Here is a 20,480-nt window from a genome sequence, read left to right on the forward strand (position 1 = left end):
CAGTCACAGGCTGACCAGGTGGGGTGAGGGCACAGCCCCTCCCAGTCACGGACATCAGGACATGTGATCCTGATGGGGACGTTGGGTGGGGAGGGCCGTGGGTGACCAGCCAGCAGTGGGGGGCCAGCAGCACACGCCGACACCATGCTTCCAGCCATCCCCCAGGGGCCATGAGACCAACTCTCAGACCACACTTGTGTAAAAAGGCTTTTATTTTAACAAGTAAAAATGGCTACGCTTCCAAAAGTTCTTAAATAGGATTTCAGAGAGAGGAAACTATCAAGAGGCCAGTGAGCAAGGAGAGAGCCTGGTGCCAGGCAGGTGGGGGTAGCAGAATCCTGCCCGCTGGCCTCCTGCCGGCCATAAATACGGCCCGGCCCGCAGGAGGGCCGAGCTCCTATGTACACCGAGGACACTATATACACGCCAGTGCAGGCCCCTGGAGGAGGGGAGGCCGCCCACCAGCCCCAGTTCCACGGCTCCTGTGCCTTCTGGGGGTTCCTCTGCCCGCCCACTACGGAGGGGGCCCTGCAGGCTGGGAAGAGCTGGGCTGGCACCCCCCCACACGCTCCTGCCCTCCCGACGTGGGCCGGCTCGGATGGCCAGGCCCCCCAGGCGGAGCGGCCCTCCCTGCCCGTACAGCCCACGCCACGTGCACCCAGAGCCACAGCCGAGAGCCACCATCTCTTTCGGAACGTGTTTCTCATCTCCGAGGGGGCGGAAGAGAAGAGGAGCCTCGCCTCCCACCCCCAGCGCTGCGGCAGGCGGCAGTGGGGCTCAGGTCCAGCCACGGGGCCAGCAGGGTGGACACATCCATCACACAGGCACCGGCCTTGACTTCCCTGCAGGACGAGAAGGGGGTTCGTTAGTCTGTCGAGGAGAACAGGAGGGAGACGAGGGAGCCAGGCAGAAGCACACAGACAGCAGGCAGCGAAGGACAGCCCCAGCCCTGAGCAGCCGAGCTCCCGGCACAGCCCTGCATCCCAAGGTGGCCGGCGCAGCAGGCGGGCAACAAGAAGCCCTGGGCCGCGGGCCCCACACTCACCTGGAGACTGTAGCCCCAGCCGTCAGGCTGAAATCAAAGCGACAGGCATCTCACTGGTGGGCTTGCCTCGGGCCAGGGCCCCCCAGACCCTGCTGCCCCTACCCGCTCCCCCTCCTCAAGCACTCATCAGGCCTTTCCATGAGTGGGGCCGAGGGGGCCGGAGCCCTGGCTGCCAGTCCTAGGACACAGGTGAGCCCTGCCTTCTTCCCCCACCCTAGCCCCCGGGTGCGCCAGGCTGCTCTGACGGGCAGGTACTGCACGAGCCCGGCCAGCCGGCCTGGGAGAATCGTGTCCTGGGCCTCAGGTGAGCAGCCCAGCTAGGAGCTGGAGGGTGCACTCCTGCTTACGCTACCCCTTCCTCCAAGGGGGCCTTCGATTTCCCCTCTGTAAAACGGGCCCAGGGCTGTCCGCCCTTACTACTTCCTAGGGCCAGGGCAAGTTGCGACACAAGTTTTGGTCAAGTTCTATAAAGTTTAAAAAAACAAAAAGCGCCCCCAGGGAAGGGCAGCCCAGCGGCTGTGATGGACCTGTGGGGAGGCACACCCACCCACCCACCCCCTACAGGCTCACCTGAGGGCTGCAGCTTCCTCCGGATGGAGCCTGGGCGGCTAGTGGACCCAGAGCCGGGGGCCGAATGGGCTCGTGCTGCTGGCTGTGGCGTCTGGCAAGCTGGCTCCCACTGTGAGGGGAGGGGGAGGACAGGTGGTCGGTGCCACGCTGCCCTGGCTCCCCACCCGCACCGCACCTCCCCCTCCTCCCCTTCCCAGCCTCCTGAAACCGTTTTCTCATCTGCCAAATGGGCACGATGATGATACCCTCGCTTCAGGTAGTGCCAGAGTTAAATGAGATAATCCACGTAAAGAAATAAACTAGTTACTACCGAGTGCCTGTGTGCCGGCCTGCACACCCAACCAGAAGACGACCCCACAGGGACCTCAGAGACCAAGAAGAAATACTTGAACTAAAGAGGCTGCTAGGTTTGGGTTCAAGTTCGGGCTCCGCCCCCTCTGGCATCTTCCTCTTCCCACCGCTCCAGGCCGTCCCGCTCCCAGATCTCCCCTCCTGCCCACGACCCAGACAGGCCCGTGGTGGTCCCCGTACCTCCAGATGCTCCTGGCTGGACCAGGACCCGAGCTCTGCCCTGCGGGACCCGGGGCCCAGCTCCACAGAGCGGACCCTCTCAGCAAACTTGAGGGAGTAGAGCGTCTCGCTGGTGTTCTTCTCCACGGGCGACACCTGGGAGAGACCAGAGCTCACTCCCCACCCCGACCAGCCACCCCCCAACAACTGGAGGGGGCAGCATGCTGAGCAGAGGGAGCTCACAGCCAGGGGACTCTAGAAGGCTTGCTGGAGAAGATGGGGGGAGCTGGAGGGGAACTGAGGGAGCAGCGACGGCACGTCAGAGGCAGGAGAGGAGCAACGTGCGAGGTACACAGGGTGCATGTCACCAGCTCGGTTGGGGAGGCTGGGGGGTGCACGGTTTGGAGCTCAGCATGCTTTGGAGCTGCTCAGGACAAGTGGCCCTTCCGTGCACAGCCTGGGTACCTGGGAGGGGCCCCTGGTCCTGGTGCTGGCCGAGCCCCTGTGCTGCTGGCTGCCCCAACCTGCGCTCCTCACCTGCACCACCATGAGGGTCTTGCTGTCCCCACTGAGCGAGTCCTGCAGCAGGTAGGTGAGCTTGGAGTTGCGGAAGGGCACGTGGCCCTGGCGGGAGCGCAGGGCAGCAATGACGTCCCCCAGGGCCGACAGCGACTTGTTGATGTGCTGTGCCTCCCGCAGGCGGCTGCCCTCGGCCCCCGACTTGCCCACGCGCTCCGAGCCGGCCAGGTCCACCAGGTTCAGCTTGCCTGCAGGGAGGGCACAGGGCAGGTCAAGGCCGCCCCAGGGGTGGGTCCCTGGGCGGGGCTCGGGCCGGGCTGCCCCTCGCCCTCACTCACCCGTGGTGCGGAGGCCCGTGCTGCAGTCCACACCGCGCACCATCACGATAAGCAGCGCGTGTGAGCGGGAGCTGTGCTCGTTAAGGTTGGTGAACTCCGTCGTGCGGTTGGTGTGGCCAAACTCAAACACCTGGCGGTGGGGCGGGGGGGCAGGGAGGGCAGATGCACAGGGTTGGGAGTGGGGTCTTTGGAATCACCCTGTCCCCGAGTACCCCTGTGAGGGGCGTCACCCGCTACACCATACAGAGGAAACTGAGGCTCAGAGAGGGTGGGGACGTGTCCTACCCTAGGGCAGCTCTGCCTGTGGGCAGGGTCTCCCAGCACTGCCCTGCCCCGCCCGGCCCCACACCTTGTTGATGTCGTCCACACTCTGCACCTGGAACTCCGTCAGCCCCGGCACGTACAGCTGCCCGCTGCCGTCTGGGCACAGCCGGATCTCCAGCTTCTCCTGGGGCTCCTGTCCCAGCAGGTCCCTGGAGGGGCAGGCGGATGGCGGTCACTCCCTCCTCCCAGTCTGCCTCTGTTTGCACCGCACCTGCCCCCAGCCTGGAATGTTCCCCTAACACACTGCACCTTCAGGAAGCCTTCCTCGCCCCTCCTCCTCCTCCTCCAGCTCCTCCCAGCACTCAGGCCCTTGAAGGGCAGAGACCAATGTTCCCCAAAAGTCCTGTGGTGGCGCCACTCCTGCCCTGTGATGCACTGAGCCCCTGAGGGCACAGCCCCCAGCCTCCCCACTCTCACTTACTACCACCTGGTGCAGCTGCGGGGAGGGTGAGGACACTTCCACGGGAAAAGGAACGCCTGGGTCTGGGGTCCCAGGTGGGCTCAGAAAGCCTTTCTCTCCTCTGCCCACTGGCATGGGGGAGGGGCCTAGGACCAGCAGACCGCTGGGCCGGGTCAGGACATACAGCCTCCAACTCCCTGCTTCAGGGAGACCCCACTTCCCATCCCACATGGCTCCACATGGCCCTGAGGACCCCGAGCTGCCCGGGAGGCCTGTGCCCACCTGAGGGCCTCGTTGTAGATCTCGGCCGCGCTGACGGTGATGGTGTACGCCCAGTCGGACGCCTTCTCCTGCACCTCGGAGAAGAGCAGCTGCAGGGCCCGCTGGTTGATGCCCGGGTTCTCAGGGGTCCCCTGGGGGCAGAAGCAAGGCCCCAGTGAGTGGGCCTCTCCCCACCATGAGGGGTGTACCGTGCAGATGCTCACATGGTGTCTGTGGCCCCCATCTCCCTCCAGCTGGCCTCCCCTCACAGGCCACCCTCCCTGACCGAAGCTCCCACCTGCCTGCCGGTCTGCCCCCAAACGCCCTCCACCAGCTGCAAGCAACTTCACCTCCTTGGGCCTCAGTTTCCCACATTTAAAGAGACACCACCGTGCCAGGACTGCCCTGAGACAGCAGAGCCCCTGGGTGAAATGCCTGGCAGGAGCCCACACACAGGGACTGCTGGGTGCCAGACGCATACCCAGCCCTGGTGGGCCACGTGGGAGGGGGCATGGGGAATGGATGATGTCCCTGCCACTGCCCACAATGGTGCTCGATGTCAGGGAGGCCATGGACCGGGCTCTGTGGGTGCTGGAGAGGAGGTGCAGGCAGAGCCAGCAAGTGCCCCAGGCCTGATGGGCTGGCTGGCCTTTCTGAAAGGAAACCTGGGGTCCTCACTGGGGCCCTTGCCTCCCCCTTGATGGCACCTCCCGCTCTCCTTCCACTTCTGCTGCTTGGCTCCCTTGCCAGGCTTGAGTACTGCCAGCCTGGTAGCCTCGCCAAAGGGTGCCTGATGGCCTGGGCCAGCAGGGCCTGTCCAACCCTCTCAACACCTGCCCTCTTCCCCGACTGGGGAACCCACAGCACCCCTCAAGAGCCAAGGAAATGCCGACAAACCAAAGACACCCCCAGGGGCCAGTTTTCTGTTTTGTCTACAGTCGAGATTCTTCCTCCTCTCAGCGCCCTGTTCCTGGCCACACCCCATGGAGAGGGGGCGGCGACAAGCCCAGAGACGAAGCCCTGCCCTGACTGTGGGGGCAGCAGGTAAGAGCTGGGCGCCCCATGACAGCCTCCACTGGCCAGCCTCTCCCACTGCCCAGGGCTCCCCTCAATGGCAGAGACCCGCCCTCATTGCCCTGATGCCCCCAGGCCCAGCATGGGAAGCCACACAGCAGGGGCCCAAAAAACATGTGTGGTGCAGTGAAATCCTGTCCTGAGAGAGCTGAAGTGCTGCCCCGGACTCCAGCCCCAGGCCGAGTGAGACCCCGCTGATGCCAGAGTGTGTTGTGGGTCTGCCCCTGCCCCACACCCAGGGGACTATCGCAGGTGCACTGAGCCAGGTGGCCCCTCTGCTGGTGCCTTGAGGCTAACACAGCTACGGGCTCTGCTCCCAGAGTGGTTGTGAAAACCAAGTGAGGCAAAACACACACCACACAAACCCCAAGATCAGTGAGGGAGCCCCCTCTACAGCGGCAGGGCAGTGGTCTTCACTCTGAACCCCTGCCCCATCCAGCGAGCACCCACCTCCATCGTGTACGTCTTGCCGGCACCCGTCTGGCCGTAGGCGAAGATGCAGACATTGAAGCCGTCAATGCAGGAGGTGATCAGGGCCTGCACCTCCTGGAACACCTAGGGGGGATGCAGATGGGGGGTGAGGGGCTGCCAGGGCTGCTGAGACCAGGGCCCCACACCAGCTACAGGTCCAGCCCCCTCCCCCTGAGCGCTCTCTCCTTCAGCAATAATGCAGCACATGCTATTGTAAGCAACCAGCTCACTGTGCAGAATTCACAACTAATAACCCACTTACACTGGACATGAACGGCAACCTGGTTGCCAAGAGGCTGAAGGGGAGACAGAACAGGGCTTACTGCAGGCAAACACCTGAAGGGGCCCCCCCCGCCCCTGCCCTGGAGCTCACAAACCCCCAACCCCATTCTCCAGCTCTCAAGGAGGGCGCAGCAAAATGAAGGCAGAGGCCAGCACGTGCCTGCACCTCCTCTGGCCTGCCTGCCTGCCAGCAGACAGAGGATGGGGGCAAAGGTGAAGCCAAGTATGGCAACAAGAAGGCAGAGGCAAGACAGGCCTGGCAGGTTGGACCCGGCAGATATGAGAGAAGAGCGATGCTGAGACCACATGGCTCTCACAGGCTGAGGGCTCTGCACTGGGGACCGGGGAGTTGCTAGAAACAACCCTGAACAGAGCGCTCACAGCTGGAGGGCCCTGCTTCAATGGAGCCAGGGTCATCTGGTTGGGAGTGGCCACGTGGATGGGTGGGGCTGTGAGTGGGCGGTGCCACATGTGTGGGTGGGGCTGAGGGGTGGGCGGGCCACCTGTGAGTGGCGCTGTGAGGGTAGGCAGGACCACATGTGTGGGTGGGGCTGTGAGACTGGGCAGGGCCACATGTGTGGGTGGGGCTGTGAGAGTGGGCGGGGCCACATGTGTGGGTGGGGCTGTGAGAGTGGGCAGGGCCACATGTGTGGGCGGGGCTGAGGGTGGGAGGGCTGCACATGGAGCTCTCCTTCTGGCAGAGGCTCCTAAGGCCCTCGGTCTTAGCTTCTCACCCTCTTCTCTCCTCCAGAGGGGAAGGAAAGAGGGATCGTGGTGCCCCAGGCTTCTCCATCCTGTCTTCCCCACTCTTAACACGTCTTTCCGTCCATCCTCCCACCATCTCTCCCTCTCCCTGTGAGTCTCTGTGTCCCCTCTCCACTGATCTCTGTCCCTTCCTCCGAAGGGCCACACTCACGTCCTGCTGTGAGGCCCTCGGGGAGAAGACCTTGTCCAGCTCGAAGGATACAGGCTTTCCTTTGTGCAGCAGGTGGATGATGGAGTCATCGTCGGGATCGAAGGTCACCGCATTGGTCGCCTCAGGGCCTTCCCCGTCCTCTTTGGTGACTGGCCGGACACGAGCAATCACCCGGATGTTCCCTGCATTGGGTAGGGGAGGAGAGAAGGGTTAAACCAGACCGCCTCCACACTGGTCTCCACTGGCATCCTAAGCAGCCTAGTGGTTCAGAGCCCCCTGCCTTCAAAGCAAGGCCCCCAGGGCAAGGTGGCCCACAAAGCTGTTATCAGTCACTCACACTACAGGATGAGTTCACTTATTGGTACATTTCCTTCCTGAGCAAACCAGTTGAGGGTGGGACGGGGAGGAAAGGCCAACTGTGGGGCTCAAACACTGCACGCAGTCTGGGTGGAGTACCAAAATAGACACTCTCTTTACATCTCTGGACTTCAGTTTCCTCATCTGCACAGTGAGGGGCTCGGGTCCCAGTAAGCCGAGGGGCTTGTTCTGTCGTTTTGAAAGGACGCAGTGAATGCCAGGACAGGGGTTGGGGATGAGACGGGCAAACAGCACTGGACAGCAGGTGGACGCCTGGCAGTGCAGAGTGGGCACAGGCAACAGGGCAGCCCCAGGGGCGTGTGGAGGCCAGAGCTGAGCACAACGCCCCCTTGCCTCCAGCCCTTCAGGGGCATCCCAGTGCTCCTGGGAGGAGGAGAAAACTCCCACCACAGCCAGCATGGCCAACTTCCCCTTCACCCGTCCACCTCCTCCGGGAAGCCCCCTGACACCCCCTGTGTCAGACACCCAGGGGCTCTCAGAGCTTCTCCCCAGTCTGGTATCAGGGGCAGTGTTGGGTTCTCTGGGTGACTAATGATGACTCTCTGCTCCCCCCGCTGAAGTGAGCACCATGAGGGCAGGGATGGCATCTGTGGGGCCCATATCATATCTCAGTGTCTCCAACAGCAACTGGCACAGAACAGGCACTCCCTAACCTTGGTGCAGTGGATGGGTGAAGTCTCAAGCTTGACCAGGCCCTAAGCCAGAACGAGTGGCATCCCAGCCACCCGCCACCCGGTGCTTCAATACCCAACCCCGTGGCCACCTGGGGCCTGAGGGTAGCCTGCCATGGGCACTGGGACAAGGACTTCAGCACTGGGACAGATCCAAGGTGGACACTAACAAGCCTGCAGTTTTGAGCAGGTCCCCTGCCTCCTCTGTGCCTCGGTTCCTCATCTACAAGGAAGGAATCACACCCCTCAATGACAGCACAGCTCCGAGGCGTGGTGCTGGGGCCGTGGGGAAGGACGGGACCACCTACGAGCCAGGTCGGGGACTCCATGCTGGGCGCTCCCCAGCCCCTAATGGTGGGTCACCTTTCAGCCGCACGAGCTCGTTGTGACACTTCTTGCGCAGCTGCAGCTCCCGCCGGTACTTGCGCAGCAGCTCCTGGTTGTTGCTGCTGACCTCCTCGATGGCCTGGCCGATCTGATGGGGGACGAGCAGTGCCATCAGGGGCCGGCTCCACGGGCCCATCTGCCCGACTGCCTGTGCCCCCCACAGGCTGCTCACTGCCTCCCGCCCGGGACTGAGTACTTGACGTGCGCTGGCACACATCACCTGTTCCCAGCAACCCCTCTACGTAGGCGCTGCTACCAGGCCCACTGACCATGGAAGAAACTGAGCCCAGAGAGGCTAAGCCTGTAGCCCAGGGTTGCCCTGCACAGAGCCAGGACTCAGTCCTCACCCCACAGCACTAGCCCTTGCCTACAACATGAGGCGGCTGGACTCCAATTCCAGCTCACCCCCTGAGCAGCTGGAGGACCTGAGCCTCCATTTTCTCATCTGCAAGATGGGGATAACACCATCTATCTCATGGATCTGTAGGAGCTGGTAGGTAAGATCTCCAAAGCACATTGCATTGGGGAAAGCAGCAAGATGCAGACCACACATACACATGTTCCCCTTTGCTGGGCCGGAGGGAACTACAAATCCACGTACATACACATCGACAGGCTACAGCACACTCCGAAAGCCCTGCGGGGAATGCTGGGACACAGGCCACCTTCGGGGATGGGGCTGGGGTGGCAGAGAGGCCTTCCCTTCCCACCTGACGCCCTTCTGCAGGGGTGGAACTGTCCACTACATCCAGGTATTACTGACGTAAGTTTTTAAAGGAGAGCTATTTTCTATTCCCCAAATGCGTCAGTCCCTCCACCCTGCAGGAGCCGACGTCCAGATTTGAGGGGCCGACGGCATAAGAGGCTCGGCCCGGAGGCTGATCAGCCGCTGCTCTTCTCGTCTTGCACAAGGGCGGCTTGAAAGAGTTCAATTAAGCTGAACAGCTGTGGGTAGCATTTTCAAGATATGAGGATATAAGTTTGGGACGTAAAGATATACATAATGTGTTTGGTTTAGAGTCATAGGAAGACCTGCCCTGACCAGGCTGTTTTTCGAACAGGGTCTGAGGGTGGCAGGGGGTGTGGGGGGAGATGTTGTCCGGGGGCGTTCTCTGCCCTTTGGAGGGGAGCCTGGGTGGCTGCCTCGCTGCCCCAGGGCCCCGAGCCCCCCCAGCCCTACCCCCAGGGCGTGCGCTCACCTCGGCCTTGACGCTCTTGAGGGCCTCCTGCAGCAGCAGCGGGAAGCCGCGCACCTGCCGCTTGAGCCCGTTGTAGTCGTTGGTGAGGGTCCGTAGCGCCGGCTGCAGCGTCAGCAGGTTGGTCCGGACGCCTGTGGGGACACGAGGGGCGTGAGGCGGACGGGGTGAGGGGCTGCAGCCTGGGGCAGGCTGGGGCGCAGCCAGCCGGCTCACCTGCCAGGTTCTCGTGCACGGCCTTCATCTCCACCTGGGCTCTGGCAAAGGCCTCCTCGATGGCCCGGTTCTTGTCCTCCTCCAGGGACTGCATCTCCTCCAGCATCTGCCCGTGGGCCCGCTCCAGCTCCGCCTCGTACATGGCGATCTGGTGGCCAGGGCCGGGGGTTCAGTGCGGGGGGGCAAGGGAGGGAAGAAGCCCGGCCCCTCACCCCTGTGCACACCAGTGAACACACATGCACACCCAGGAGAGGCAGAAGATGGCCAGCTCTCTCCTGGGAAGGCCTGTGAGCTCCGTGCAACTCCTACTCCCTGCATCAGCCCAGCATCAGCCTGGGGCCCAGCACATGACATGTACGAGCCACAGGCCCCAGGAGAGCAGAGAGGGCGTTTGTTACGACCCTGACTACAACCCCTTCCCAAGAGCACGTGTGCCGGGTCCCGTGCAGGGCCTCTCGTGATTATGTCCCTGAGCCCCGCTGTCAGGTGGGTTCTATGGTCAGATCATTGTACAGAGGAGGACACAGCGACTCAGACAAAACCTGCCCTTAGTCACACCGCCAGCAGGGGGAGGAGAGGCTGGAACCCAGGTCTGTCGGACCCCCAAGTGCTCAACCCCTGCCCTGGACCTCAGGCCCGCCTCTAGCTTTCCAGCCCAGCGTGCACCCTCACACGGCCTGCGCACCTGCGCCCGGAGCTGTGCGGTCAGCTGGTGCGAGCTCTGCAGCTGCTGCTCCATCTCCTTCAGCACCTGCCGCTGCATGGCCACCTGCTCCTGCAGGTGCTGGTTCCGGGCCTGGGACTCGCTGAGGGCCTGCTTGGTCTTGGACGACTCCACCTCCACCGTCTTGATGACATACTGCATGGCGAGGGGGGGACGGTGCATGGAGGTGCGTGAGTGCCTGGACATCACCCCGGGGCCCAGAGGGGACCGTCAGGAACATCCCACTAAGAGTCCCCGGAAAAAGCCAGAGGAGCCTCAAGGTCCCACATGAATGCTGCAAGAGCCCCCTGGAATCTTCTCATCTTCATGAGCCCACTCCGAGCCCGGCTGCGGCCCAGAACAGGGCGCAGAACAGATAAGAAGGGCAGAATCTAGCAAGGCACAGCGTCCATGCCAGGTACATGGCGGGCACCTCGAGTGCCGATTGCTGGATGCCCACTACATGCCTGGTGCTGGATGGCCAGAAGGGGAAGGGGCAGGACTGAGTGCAGACCTGGAATGGTTCCTTCAACCGTGCACACTGACTGTTCACCAGGACAAGCCCCTCTGACGTCCTGCCCTGGGCGCCAGGGGCCAAGAACAAAGGCACAGTCCAGGCACACGCAGGGCACTGCCCGCGCTCCAGGCCTGTGGCTCACCTTGATGGGCGGCGACTGGGCCCGCAGGCTGGCGATGGTCTCATGGCTGTCGCGCAGGCGCCGGCTCAGCCGCTCCTCCTCCTGCGCCTTCTCGGCCAGGCAGTCCTTGAGCCGCAGCTCCACCTCGGCCAGCCGGTCGGTCTTCTGCTGCACCTCCAGGTTCAGCTCCGACAGCATGCCTTTGTTCTCCGCCACCTCCAGCTGGAGCTGGGACAGCTTGTCTCGGAGCTGGGCGCTCTCCTGCAGACCGGGGGTTGGAGGCACAGGGACAGGTGTGAGGCAGACAGACAGACAGACAGACAGGCAGGCAGGCGGGCAGGGTCACTGTTAGGAACTGAGCCCTCCAGGCCCACCTGGTCCGGCGCTCACCTGGCTGTGCTCGCAGCCTGTGCAGGCGGCCCCCGGCTTCCCCCGCAGCTCCTGCAGCTCGGCCTCGCAGCGCCGCATCTCCTGCCTCAGTCGCTCATTCTCCACCATCAGCAGGTCCCGGTGCTTCTCCAAGTCGGTGCCTCCCTGCAGAGAGCCAGGGCCGAGGGGGGGCATGGGGGAGGGCAGGTCAGGGGCAAGAAAGGAGCAAGGAGGCAGAGAGAGGGCGAGGGCAGGGGAGTGGGCAGGGGAGAAGGGAGGAGAGCGGGGAGAAAGACGGCAAGAGGGAGAAAAGAGAAAGAGAGGTGAGTGAGGGAAAGAAGAGAGAAGGTGCTCAAGAGAAAAACAAAGATGAAGATGGCAGAGAGAAAGGGCGAGCCTGGCAGGGAAGCAGGAAGTGCTCCCCCTGCACCCCACCCCTTCCATTCTATTTTCCGGAGTGTGAAAGTAACAAGAAAAGTCATATTTATACACAGAGTTCACACTCCCATTTTATGTCAGCAAATGAGAATTAGCCCCCCTCCCCTGGGGGGTCACACGACCTCGGAGGGCCCAGTGAGTGATGGCAAGTATTCTCTGGGAGTGTTTCCAAGTAGGACGGGGGTCTGCGTGGCCAGGATACAGCCCAGCTTGGATGGACGTGGGGTTCGGGAGAGACAGGGTCGAACCCCTCATCTGGGGGGCCAGTCTGTGCAGGGTCTGCCCAGCCCCGACCCCCCTCCATAGGACGCTGTGGTCGAGCCTCACCAGCTCTGATCGGAGGCGGCTCACTTCCTGGGCCTGGCTGATGAGCTTCTCCTTCAGGTTTTCCACCTGCCGACACAAAGCCAGGGTCACAGTGAGCCGTGTTCCTCACCTCCAGCCCACACCCAGCCTCTTGCCCAACCCGCCCTGTGTGCAAGCTTCAGGCCACACCTGGGGCTCCAGGTGAGGCACCTGGCCTGGTCCTGACAGCCTTCAGTGCCCTGTCCCACCGCAGGACCCAGTGAGCCTGGGCTCTTGGGAAAGCCTGGGAACACGTGCACAGAGGTGACTCCTGTGTCACCCTCGGCCCATGCCAGTGGCAGCTCACTGGGAGATTCGGGAGCCTGGCCCTTGGGACACCTGCCTTTCACAGGCCCCTGCCAAGGCCTGTACCTACTTTTGTATTTGTAACTTTATATTCTTTTTTCTTAAAAGGGCTCCCAAGTTGTAAAAACCTCCAACTCTACAAAACCTGGGTCTGTCCTTGCCCAGCCCCCGGAATTCTCCACTTTGAGTGGTTCCTGGTAAGTCTGTCTGTGGATCAGGTCTGCCAGAGACCAGGGCACCTCTGGGGCCTACGTCCACCCCAGCTCCCAGTCGGTTCCGCAGGAGAAGTGTGGCCGGCAGAGGCTGGGAGAAAGAGAAGGGTGTGCACACCCCATCAGGAGGCCCGGGACCCGGCTCCAAGGGAACCTGGGGCAGGGAAACCAGCCCCGAGAGAGATCCCAGGGTGGCGGCCTTTACCTGGAGCTATCCCCTAGCTGGCCACCCTCCCCACAGGACCCAGACCCTGGTTCCGTGTCAGCCCACCTCCAGGAGCCTCTCATCGGGAAAGAACCCAGAATGCGGACACAGACTTTGGCACCAGCGTTCATCAGACCATGTTTGGGGTTTTCTTGCAGAAGATTCCGTGATGACCACAGTGCCCTTGGAAAAGGCGCAGTGAGAGTCAGACCCTCACTGGAGGGTTAGGGGGCGTGGTTTACACAGACGGGCCACGAAGCACTGGCTTCTTATCACCAAACAACAGGTGACAAAGGCCACTGCCCACACAGGCCAGCCAGGTCAGCTGGGCGAGGGGCAGTGCAGGACCGGCACCCAAGATCCACCTGGAGGAGGCAGCCGCCATGCACCACCTGCGGACTGCAGCCAGGGGACTCAGGCCCAGTGTCGCCAAACTTCTGACCTTTCAAGAGAGGCCAGACGTTGGGATTTTTGGGGTGTGTGTGCCAAATCTCCCTACTTTACTTGGCTGAGATGTCATCACCAGCCTGTGGGCAGCAGGGCTGGGAGCTCCCTGCCTCCTGGGGCTGGAGAAGGTGGCCGAACCACAACAGTCCGGCCTCTGCTTCTCTGAGTAGGCCGGGGGAGGAGGCGGGCCATGGGCCATGGGCAATGAGGGGCGAGGCAAAGCTGGTGCCACTTGTCTGCCCACACCACCACCCCCTTCTGTTCAGAGTCTGGTACCAGGAGTGCCCAGTTCCCCGGCCCTAGCGGGAGTGAGGGATGGTATGCATGAGGCGGCCTGTCATCCCTTAGTCACGAAGTTGGAAAGAGCTGACAGCCCAGCATGAGGAGAGTGGTTAAGTAAATTATGGTCTGTGCACACACAGACTGCTGTGTCAGCCTTGCAGTTGTGTTTATCAGAGTTTTAAGTGAGATGGGGAAAGGTGCCTCAACATATTAAGCCCAAGAAAAATCTGAAAACAAAATTGTGAATACGATACAAAAAACTAGAGGTCTCTGGACTGTGGGATTATACTTGACAAGTTCTTGATGCTCTTCAGTAATTTTCAAGTCTTGAAGACGATGTATTCCTCTCACACTCCCCCCACCCTGAAACAGATGGGTCTACCTCCTTTTGAACAGCTGGGGTCCCCCCACCCGCCTTCCCTCCCTCAGAAATCACCCCAGGAAGACCCACTTGCACTGAGCCGGTGCCCCCAGACAGGCTGCTTCCTCGGCACCAGGCTGGGTGTGCTCTGACTTCGCTTGTCCCCACGCCACAGCCACTCAGACCCTCATGCGGTGAAAGACGGGTTTTCCAGTGCTGACCTGGGGGCCAGGATGCCTGCCTGCCACCCGCCTGCGGCCCAGGCTCCTGTTCTCTCTTGCATCACAATCGGAACTCTGGGTGCCCCCGGGCTCTGCCTGGAATCTCTGGGGGTGCCCCCAAAAGAGGGGGCTGCAAAGTGGGCAGGGTGCAGAGTGGAGAAAGAGGCTGCACAAGACCCCCTTCCATCAGAGACGTGAGGCACTCAGCTGTCTCCTGGCTTGTGTCGGGCAGCGCGGGGACAGCCCACCAACACTGCAGGGCAGTCAGTCAGGCACAGCCACTCCACGGTGCGCCGTGAGTGCGCCCGGCAGGCCAGCTCCACCGGGGGCTGGGAAATAAGAATGCACGCTGACCGGGGTGGGGGGAACACTGACCTCCACCAGGGGGTCTGCTCCAGCAGGGCCCGGGGGAAGGTGCCACTTTTCTCCCGGCCTCGAAGGGAGAGCAGGCGAGTCCCTCAGAGTCAGGGAAAACAATGGGCAAGAAGACAGAGACATATGGAGGCACCCAGAGAAGCATGGAGGGAGACGAGCAGGCCCCCCCACCACAGCTCTGCACCAGCAACGCCTGCGTCTGTACGCAGAGGGGAGGGGCTGTCTCCATCGCTCATCAGGAGCCGTGACCAGTACACAGGAGATGCTCAATAAACACTCGAAGTAACAGCAAAGGGTCAGCAGAGGCTCCTGCCAGGCTGCTGTGATGGTCCCCAAGAAGCATGATGCTGGCCCCAGGGCTGAGGAAGGGACCAGGCTGGGTTTGGGCAGCATCTATCCCCCGGCCCACGCTCCTCATCTGCCAGAGAAACTGAGTCACGGGCCTGGTGCAGAGGGCCCTCAGGGGAGCAAAGAGCTGGGGCCTGTCTGCCAACCTGACACAAACCCACATTTACATCTGGGCAGAAGCGGGCTCAGCAGAGGGTGGGGCTGCCCTGCGGCCACAGGTCTGTGCTTTCTCAGCTGTCTGCTCCTGTCAATGCAGACAGCTGCCAATTACCTCCCGACCTCCCGCCAAGCCTGGCCCACCATCACTGCTGTCTCCTCAGGAACACGGGCTCTCCTGGCAGCCAGGCGCTGCTGAGCTGGGGTAGCGAGAGGGTCTGGGATCCACAAGGCATCGAGGAAGCACCGCCTAGAGGCCAGAGGGGCGGCCCCGGGGAGCACCCCACTCTGTCCCCAACACACTGCCCATCCGCCAGACCTGACTCCTGGTTACGTGACCTCCGGCCAGGCCTGTCTGGCCCCGTCCACGCCCACCCTGCCTCCACTGCCGAGTTTTCACATTCGGGTCCTTCTGGCACTGAGGGGCAGTTAGAACATGGATTCTCAGGCCGGACGGCGTAGGTTTCTGGTACAGACATTGGATAACCCTGGACAGGTCTCAACTTCGCCATGCCTCTCGGTTACTTCGTGTGTATCATGAGGCTACCGCATATTGAGGATGTCTTGAGGATTAAGTGAGATTAAGGGAGTAATATATGTGAAGCACTGAGGACAGTGCCCAGCACATAATAACTTCTACTGTTAGGACGCTAGTCCGTGAAGACAGGGACGTCTGTCTGTTGTGTAGGCGCTGTGCTCCCAGTGCCCGGTGCGTAGAAGGTGCTCAGTAAATACACGTAGGAAGAAAGCTGAATGCATGCGGGCCAGCTGAAGCAGGGCCTGTGAGTGAGGCTGTCTGGCAAGGCGTGGGGCAGGAGGGAGGAGGAGGCGGGGGCACACTGAAGGATGCTCGCTTCCGCCAAAGGTGGGAGCTGCTGCTAGGCTCCAGGCAGTGGGTGCCACACAGGAATGTCAGCCCAGAAGTACCACATCTGCCAATCTTTTATGACAAAAAGGAAGTCCAGATTTTTATGTGAACTTAACTACAATTTAAACGTTGGCAACTAACTCAGTCATTAAAAAATCAGGCCAATTAGAACTAATAAACCAATTCAACTGAGTTGCAGGATACAAAATCAACACATAAAAATCAGTTGCATTTCTATACACTAACAAAGAACGATCCAAAAAGGAAATTAAGGAAATAATTCCATTTACAATAGCCTCAGAAAGAATAAAATACTTAGGAATAAACTTAACCTAGGAGGCAAAAGACTTGTACACTGAAAACTACAAAATGTTGCTGGAAGAAATCAAAGACACCGATAAACGGAAAGACATCCTATGTTCATGGACGGGAGACTTAATCATCTTAAGACATCAATACTACACAGAGCATCTGCAGATTCACTGCGACCTCTATCAAAATCCCAGCAACGTTTTTTTTGCAGAAATAGAAAAAACATCCTAAAATTCATACGAAATCTCAAAGGACCCCAAATAGCCAAAGAACAAGAAAAAGAACAAAGTTGGAGGTCTCACGCTTCCTGATTTCAAAACTTACTACAAAGCAACAGTAATGAAAACAGTGTGGTACCGGCATAATGAGAGACATATAGACCAACGGAACAGAATAGAGAGCCCAGAAATAAACCCTCATATACAGTCAAATGACTTTCGACAAGAGTGCCAAGACCATTCAATGGGGAAAGGACAGTCTTTTCAACAAACGTGCTGGGAAAACTGGATATCCACATGCAAAAGAATGAAGTTAGACCCATTTGTTACCTTACACCGCTTATAAAAATTAACTCAAAGTGGATCAAAGACCTAAAGGTAACAGCTAAAACGATAACATTCTGGAAGAAAACATAGGGGAAAAGCTTCATGACACTGGATTTGGCAATGATTTCTTCGACATGACACCAAAAGCAAAAGCAACAAAAGTAAAAATAGATAAACTGCACTTAATCAAAATAAAAACTTTTGTAGGGGCTGGCCCAGTGGCGCAGTGGTTAAGTTCGCACGTTCAGCTTCTCAGTGGCCCAGGGTTCACTGGTTCAGATCCCAGGTGTGGACATGGCACCACTTGGCAAAATAGGTGTCCCACATATAAAGTGGAGGAAGATGGGCACGGAAGTTCGCTCAGGGCCAGTCTTCCTCAGCAAAAAGAGGAGGATTGGCAGTAGTTAGCTCAAGGCTAATCTTCCTCCAAGAAAAAAAATAAAAAAAAGAAAAACTTTTGTGCATCAAAAGACACTATCAACAGAATGAAAAGGCAACCCACAGAATGAGAGACTACCTGCAAATCATCTACGTGATAAGGGGCTAATATCCAGCAGATATAAAGAACTCCTACAACACAACAACAAAAACCTGATTCAAATTGGCAGAGGACTTGAATAGAAATATTTCTCCAAAGAAGACATACAAGTGGCCAATAAGCACATGAAAAGATGCTCAATGTTACCAATCATTAGGGAAATGCAAATCAAAACCACAATGAAATATCACTTCATACCCATTAAGATGGCTATTGTTAAAAAAAATAAAAAGCTCAGAAAATAATAAATATTGGTGAGGATGTGGAGAAATTGGAAGCTTTGGGCACTGCTAGTGGGAATGCAAAATGGTGCAGCCGCTGTGGAAAACAGTATGGTAGATTCCTCAAAAAATTTTAAATAGGGGCCGGCCCCATGGCCAAGTGGTTAAGTTTGTGCGCTCCACTTCAGCGGCCCAGGGTTCGCCAGTTCAGATCCTGGGTGCGGACCTACATACCGCTCATCAAGCCGTGCTGTGGCAGCATCCCACATAGAAGAACTAGAATGACCTACAATTAGGATATACAACTGTGTACTGGGGCCTTGGGGAGAGAAAAAAAAAAGAAAACTGGAGGAAGATTGGCAACAGATGTTAGCTAAGGGCCAATCTTCCTCACCAAAAAGCATACCTTTAAAAAAAAAATTTTAAATAGAGTTACCATATGATCCAGCAATTCCACTTCTGGGTATACACCCAAAGGAATTGAAAGCAGGGTCTCAAAGAGTACTTGCACACTCATGTTCACGGCAGCATTATTCACAATAGCGAAAACATGAAGCAACCCAAGTGTTCACTGATGGATGAATGGATAAGCAAAATGTGGTATATCCATACAATGGAATATTATTTGGCCTTAAAAAAGAAGAAAATTCTGCCATTTGCAACTACATGGATGAACCTGGAGGGCGTTATGCTAAGTGAAATAAGCCAGTCGCAGAAAGACAAGTACTGTGATTCCACTGATACAAGCACCCAGAATACTAAATCTATCGAGACAGAGTAGAATGGCGGTTGCCAGGGCCTGAGGAGAGGGGACCGGGGAGCTAGTGTTTAATGGGGACGGAGCTCTGCGAGATGAAAAGACTTCCGCAGACAGATGCTAGTGAAGGCTGCACAACAACGCGAATGTACTTACATCACTGACCCGTACACTTAAAGATGGTCAAGATGGTCAATTTTAGGTTATGTGGACCCTACCACAGTTTTTTTAAATGGTTAAAAAAAAAAGGAAGCAGAGAAAACAAGCAAGACACATTTGAGGGCCAGACCTGGTCTGTGTCTGTGGCGTCCGACAGTCTCTCACGTTCTATCTGGAGGTGCAGGGGCACTAAGGGGTGGGGTGCAGGCGGGGCGCGTCACATGGAAGGGGTCTTGGGAACACAGAGGCCACCACTCCAGGGACATCCTCAAGAGGAGAGGGGGGCTCAAGGCCACCAGGACATGGCCTGGGGCTGTGGTTGTCAAGGTTGGGGAGGGTCATCGGACCAGCCACAGCCTCCCTCAGTCGCCAGCCTGAGCCCAGTGGCCTCTGCGGCCTGTTCAGCCAGACACCCAAGGACTGAGGACCTTTGGCCTGAGTGCTCCCCACAAGGAGCACAGCGGGCTCGCCGTGAAGACACACATCTCCCCCGACACTTACCCGCGGGGAGGCCTGGAGAGACTCCCGCAGCCCTCACAAGCCAGCTTCCAACACTGTCGTCGGCAGCCCCACTTGATACTAGTCAACACAAGCTTGATATAAGAGAAGCCATATTGTAGAAAGGAAACTATACTGTAACTTTGAATGACCCCTGACTGACTAGCCCAGACGTGCTCTGTAGATTTTACGGCCCCTCCCAGCTGCTCTAAGATGATAACTTTGTTCTTTTGAGTTTCTTAGGAATGTGATGACCCCTGGGCAGAAAGCCCATGCTGATACCGTCATCAATGACAACTGAAAGATCAGGGTGTAGGGAGTTGCTCCATTCTCTGAGGCACATCCAGTGAAACAAAGGACTCTCAGGAACTGGGACCAGATGTCTGCCCCACCCAGAGACCACCCACCTCCCCCACCTGGAGGCTGGCCCCCATTATATATGTATATAACTGGCCTGTAGTCTTTGCTTTGGGAGATGGTCCTTTCGGACATGAGTGGGCCATCTTCCTTCTTGCTGGCAAGCTGTAATAAAGTCCTTTCTCTCCCACCACCTTCCCTCCTGACCATTGGCATGTCTTGCAGCGAGCAGACGAGCCCCCTTGGGTGGTAACATACAGACTGAATCAGCTTTGCCAGCAGGGGGGCCTCCTAAGATCATCACTTTGAACTCCCAACCCTGTGAGGTAGGTACCACTATTATCCCCATTTTACAGGAAGAAAAATTGAGGTTCTGAGAGATTAAGCCTCAGTTAAGCAACTTGTTCAAGGTCACCTGACCACCAAGTGGAACTCGGGTCTCAGTGACCCCCACAGAGCCCTCGCTCTTAACCACTAGGCCACACTGCCTTTCAGGAAGAGCACCGTGGGAAAGCAGCCACGTTCAGGAGGCGAGTCTGGGCAAAGCTGAGAACGAGGCAGAGCTTTTCTTAGGAACCACAGCGAGGCTGCCAGGAGGCCGCAGCACATGGGAGGGACACTTCACAAGGCATGGCACTTTACGGTTTACCATCCATTTTCCTAGTCTCACAATTGATCCGCCCAAAAACCACAAAGCAACATCTATTAGCCCCAGTTCAGAGACTGGGAAGTGGAGGCTCAGAGAGGACAGGACCTGCTGCAGCTGCACAGCTGGCGAGTGGCACAGCCGGGGCCAGAATCCAGCTCACGTGAGTCCAAATTCAAAACCCTTCACAGGGACGACGACGCTGGTGGCGGCGACGCCAATAACACCAGATCATCTCGTCGGGTCGCTACTGAGTCCAGTTTACAGAAGAGGAAATGGAGGCGCAGAGCGGTGATTAACTAGGCCAGGGTCACACAGCTAACGAGCAGTGCCAAAGTCAGGATCTAGGCTCCAGGCCCACGCAGTTGGCCCAGCTCCACAGGGTCGGACCCTCCAGAGAGCGGCTCAGAGACCTGGAGCTTCAGGAGCATCCCCTGAGAAATTTCCAGAAAAGAGCTGGCAGTCAGCAAGCTCAAGGCTAAGATGTGATCAAAGACCAGGAAGCATCTGGAACCCTCCAGACCATCCAGGGGAGGGAGGGGCTGGAGGAGGGGGCTGGGAGGGGGAGGGGAGGGGAGGGGAGGGCTGCGGCTCCAAGACCCCAGAAAGGCTGGG

At 58.7% G+C, this 20,480-nt stretch overlaps 1 protein-coding gene across 21 annotated transcripts in view; it reads right to left on the bottom strand.

The window, feature by feature from the left end:
* Window positions 1–194: 194 nt before the first annotated feature.
* The window catches only part of KIFC3 (kinesin family member C3), a 65,376-nt gene continuing 45,090 nt past the window's right edge, over window positions 195–20,480 (bottom strand). For 11 of the 21 annotated variants that reach the window (XM_070611975.1, XM_070611970.1, XM_070611980.1 and 8 more), the window contains 17 exons: window positions 12,034–12,099; window positions 11,290–11,433; window positions 10,921–11,160; window positions 10,244–10,417; window positions 9,559–9,706; window positions 9,346–9,476; window positions 8,123–8,234; window positions 6,711–6,892; window positions 5,492–5,596; window positions 3,989–4,119; window positions 3,332–3,455; window positions 2,983–3,112; window positions 2,663–2,892; window positions 2,147–2,281; window positions 1,616–1,724; window positions 1,046–1,072; window positions 195–842 (listed from right to left, as the gene is read on the bottom strand). In XM_070611975.1, coding sequence (XP_070468076.1) covers window positions 1,068–1,072; window positions 1,616–1,724; window positions 2,147–2,281; window positions 2,663–2,892; window positions 2,983–3,112; window positions 3,332–3,455; window positions 3,989–4,119; window positions 5,492–5,596; window positions 6,711–6,892; window positions 8,123–8,234; window positions 9,346–9,476; window positions 9,559–9,706; window positions 10,244–10,417; window positions 10,921–11,160; window positions 11,290–11,433; window positions 12,034–12,099 — 2,166 coding nt within the window. In that variant the 3' untranslated portion in view covers window positions 195–842; window positions 1,046–1,067. Of the gene's footprint in view, window positions 843–1,045; window positions 1,073–1,615; window positions 1,725–2,146; window positions 2,282–2,662; window positions 2,893–2,982; window positions 3,113–3,331; window positions 3,456–3,988; window positions 4,120–5,491; window positions 5,597–6,710; window positions 6,893–8,122; window positions 8,235–9,345; window positions 9,477–9,558; window positions 9,707–10,243; window positions 10,418–10,920; window positions 11,161–11,289; window positions 11,434–12,033; window positions 12,100–13,954; window positions 14,163–20,480 lie in introns of those variants that run through there. The other 10 variants (XM_070611974.1, XM_070611978.1, XM_070611971.1 and 7 more) reach the window with 3 other exon arrangements.

The sequence above is a fragment of the Equus przewalskii genome, chromosome 3, assembly GCF_037783145.1.
Source record: "Equus przewalskii isolate Varuska chromosome 3, EquPr2, whole genome shotgun sequence".
In the NCBI taxonomy this organism is placed as follows: Eukaryota; Metazoa; Chordata; class Mammalia; order Perissodactyla; family Equidae; genus Equus; species Equus przewalskii.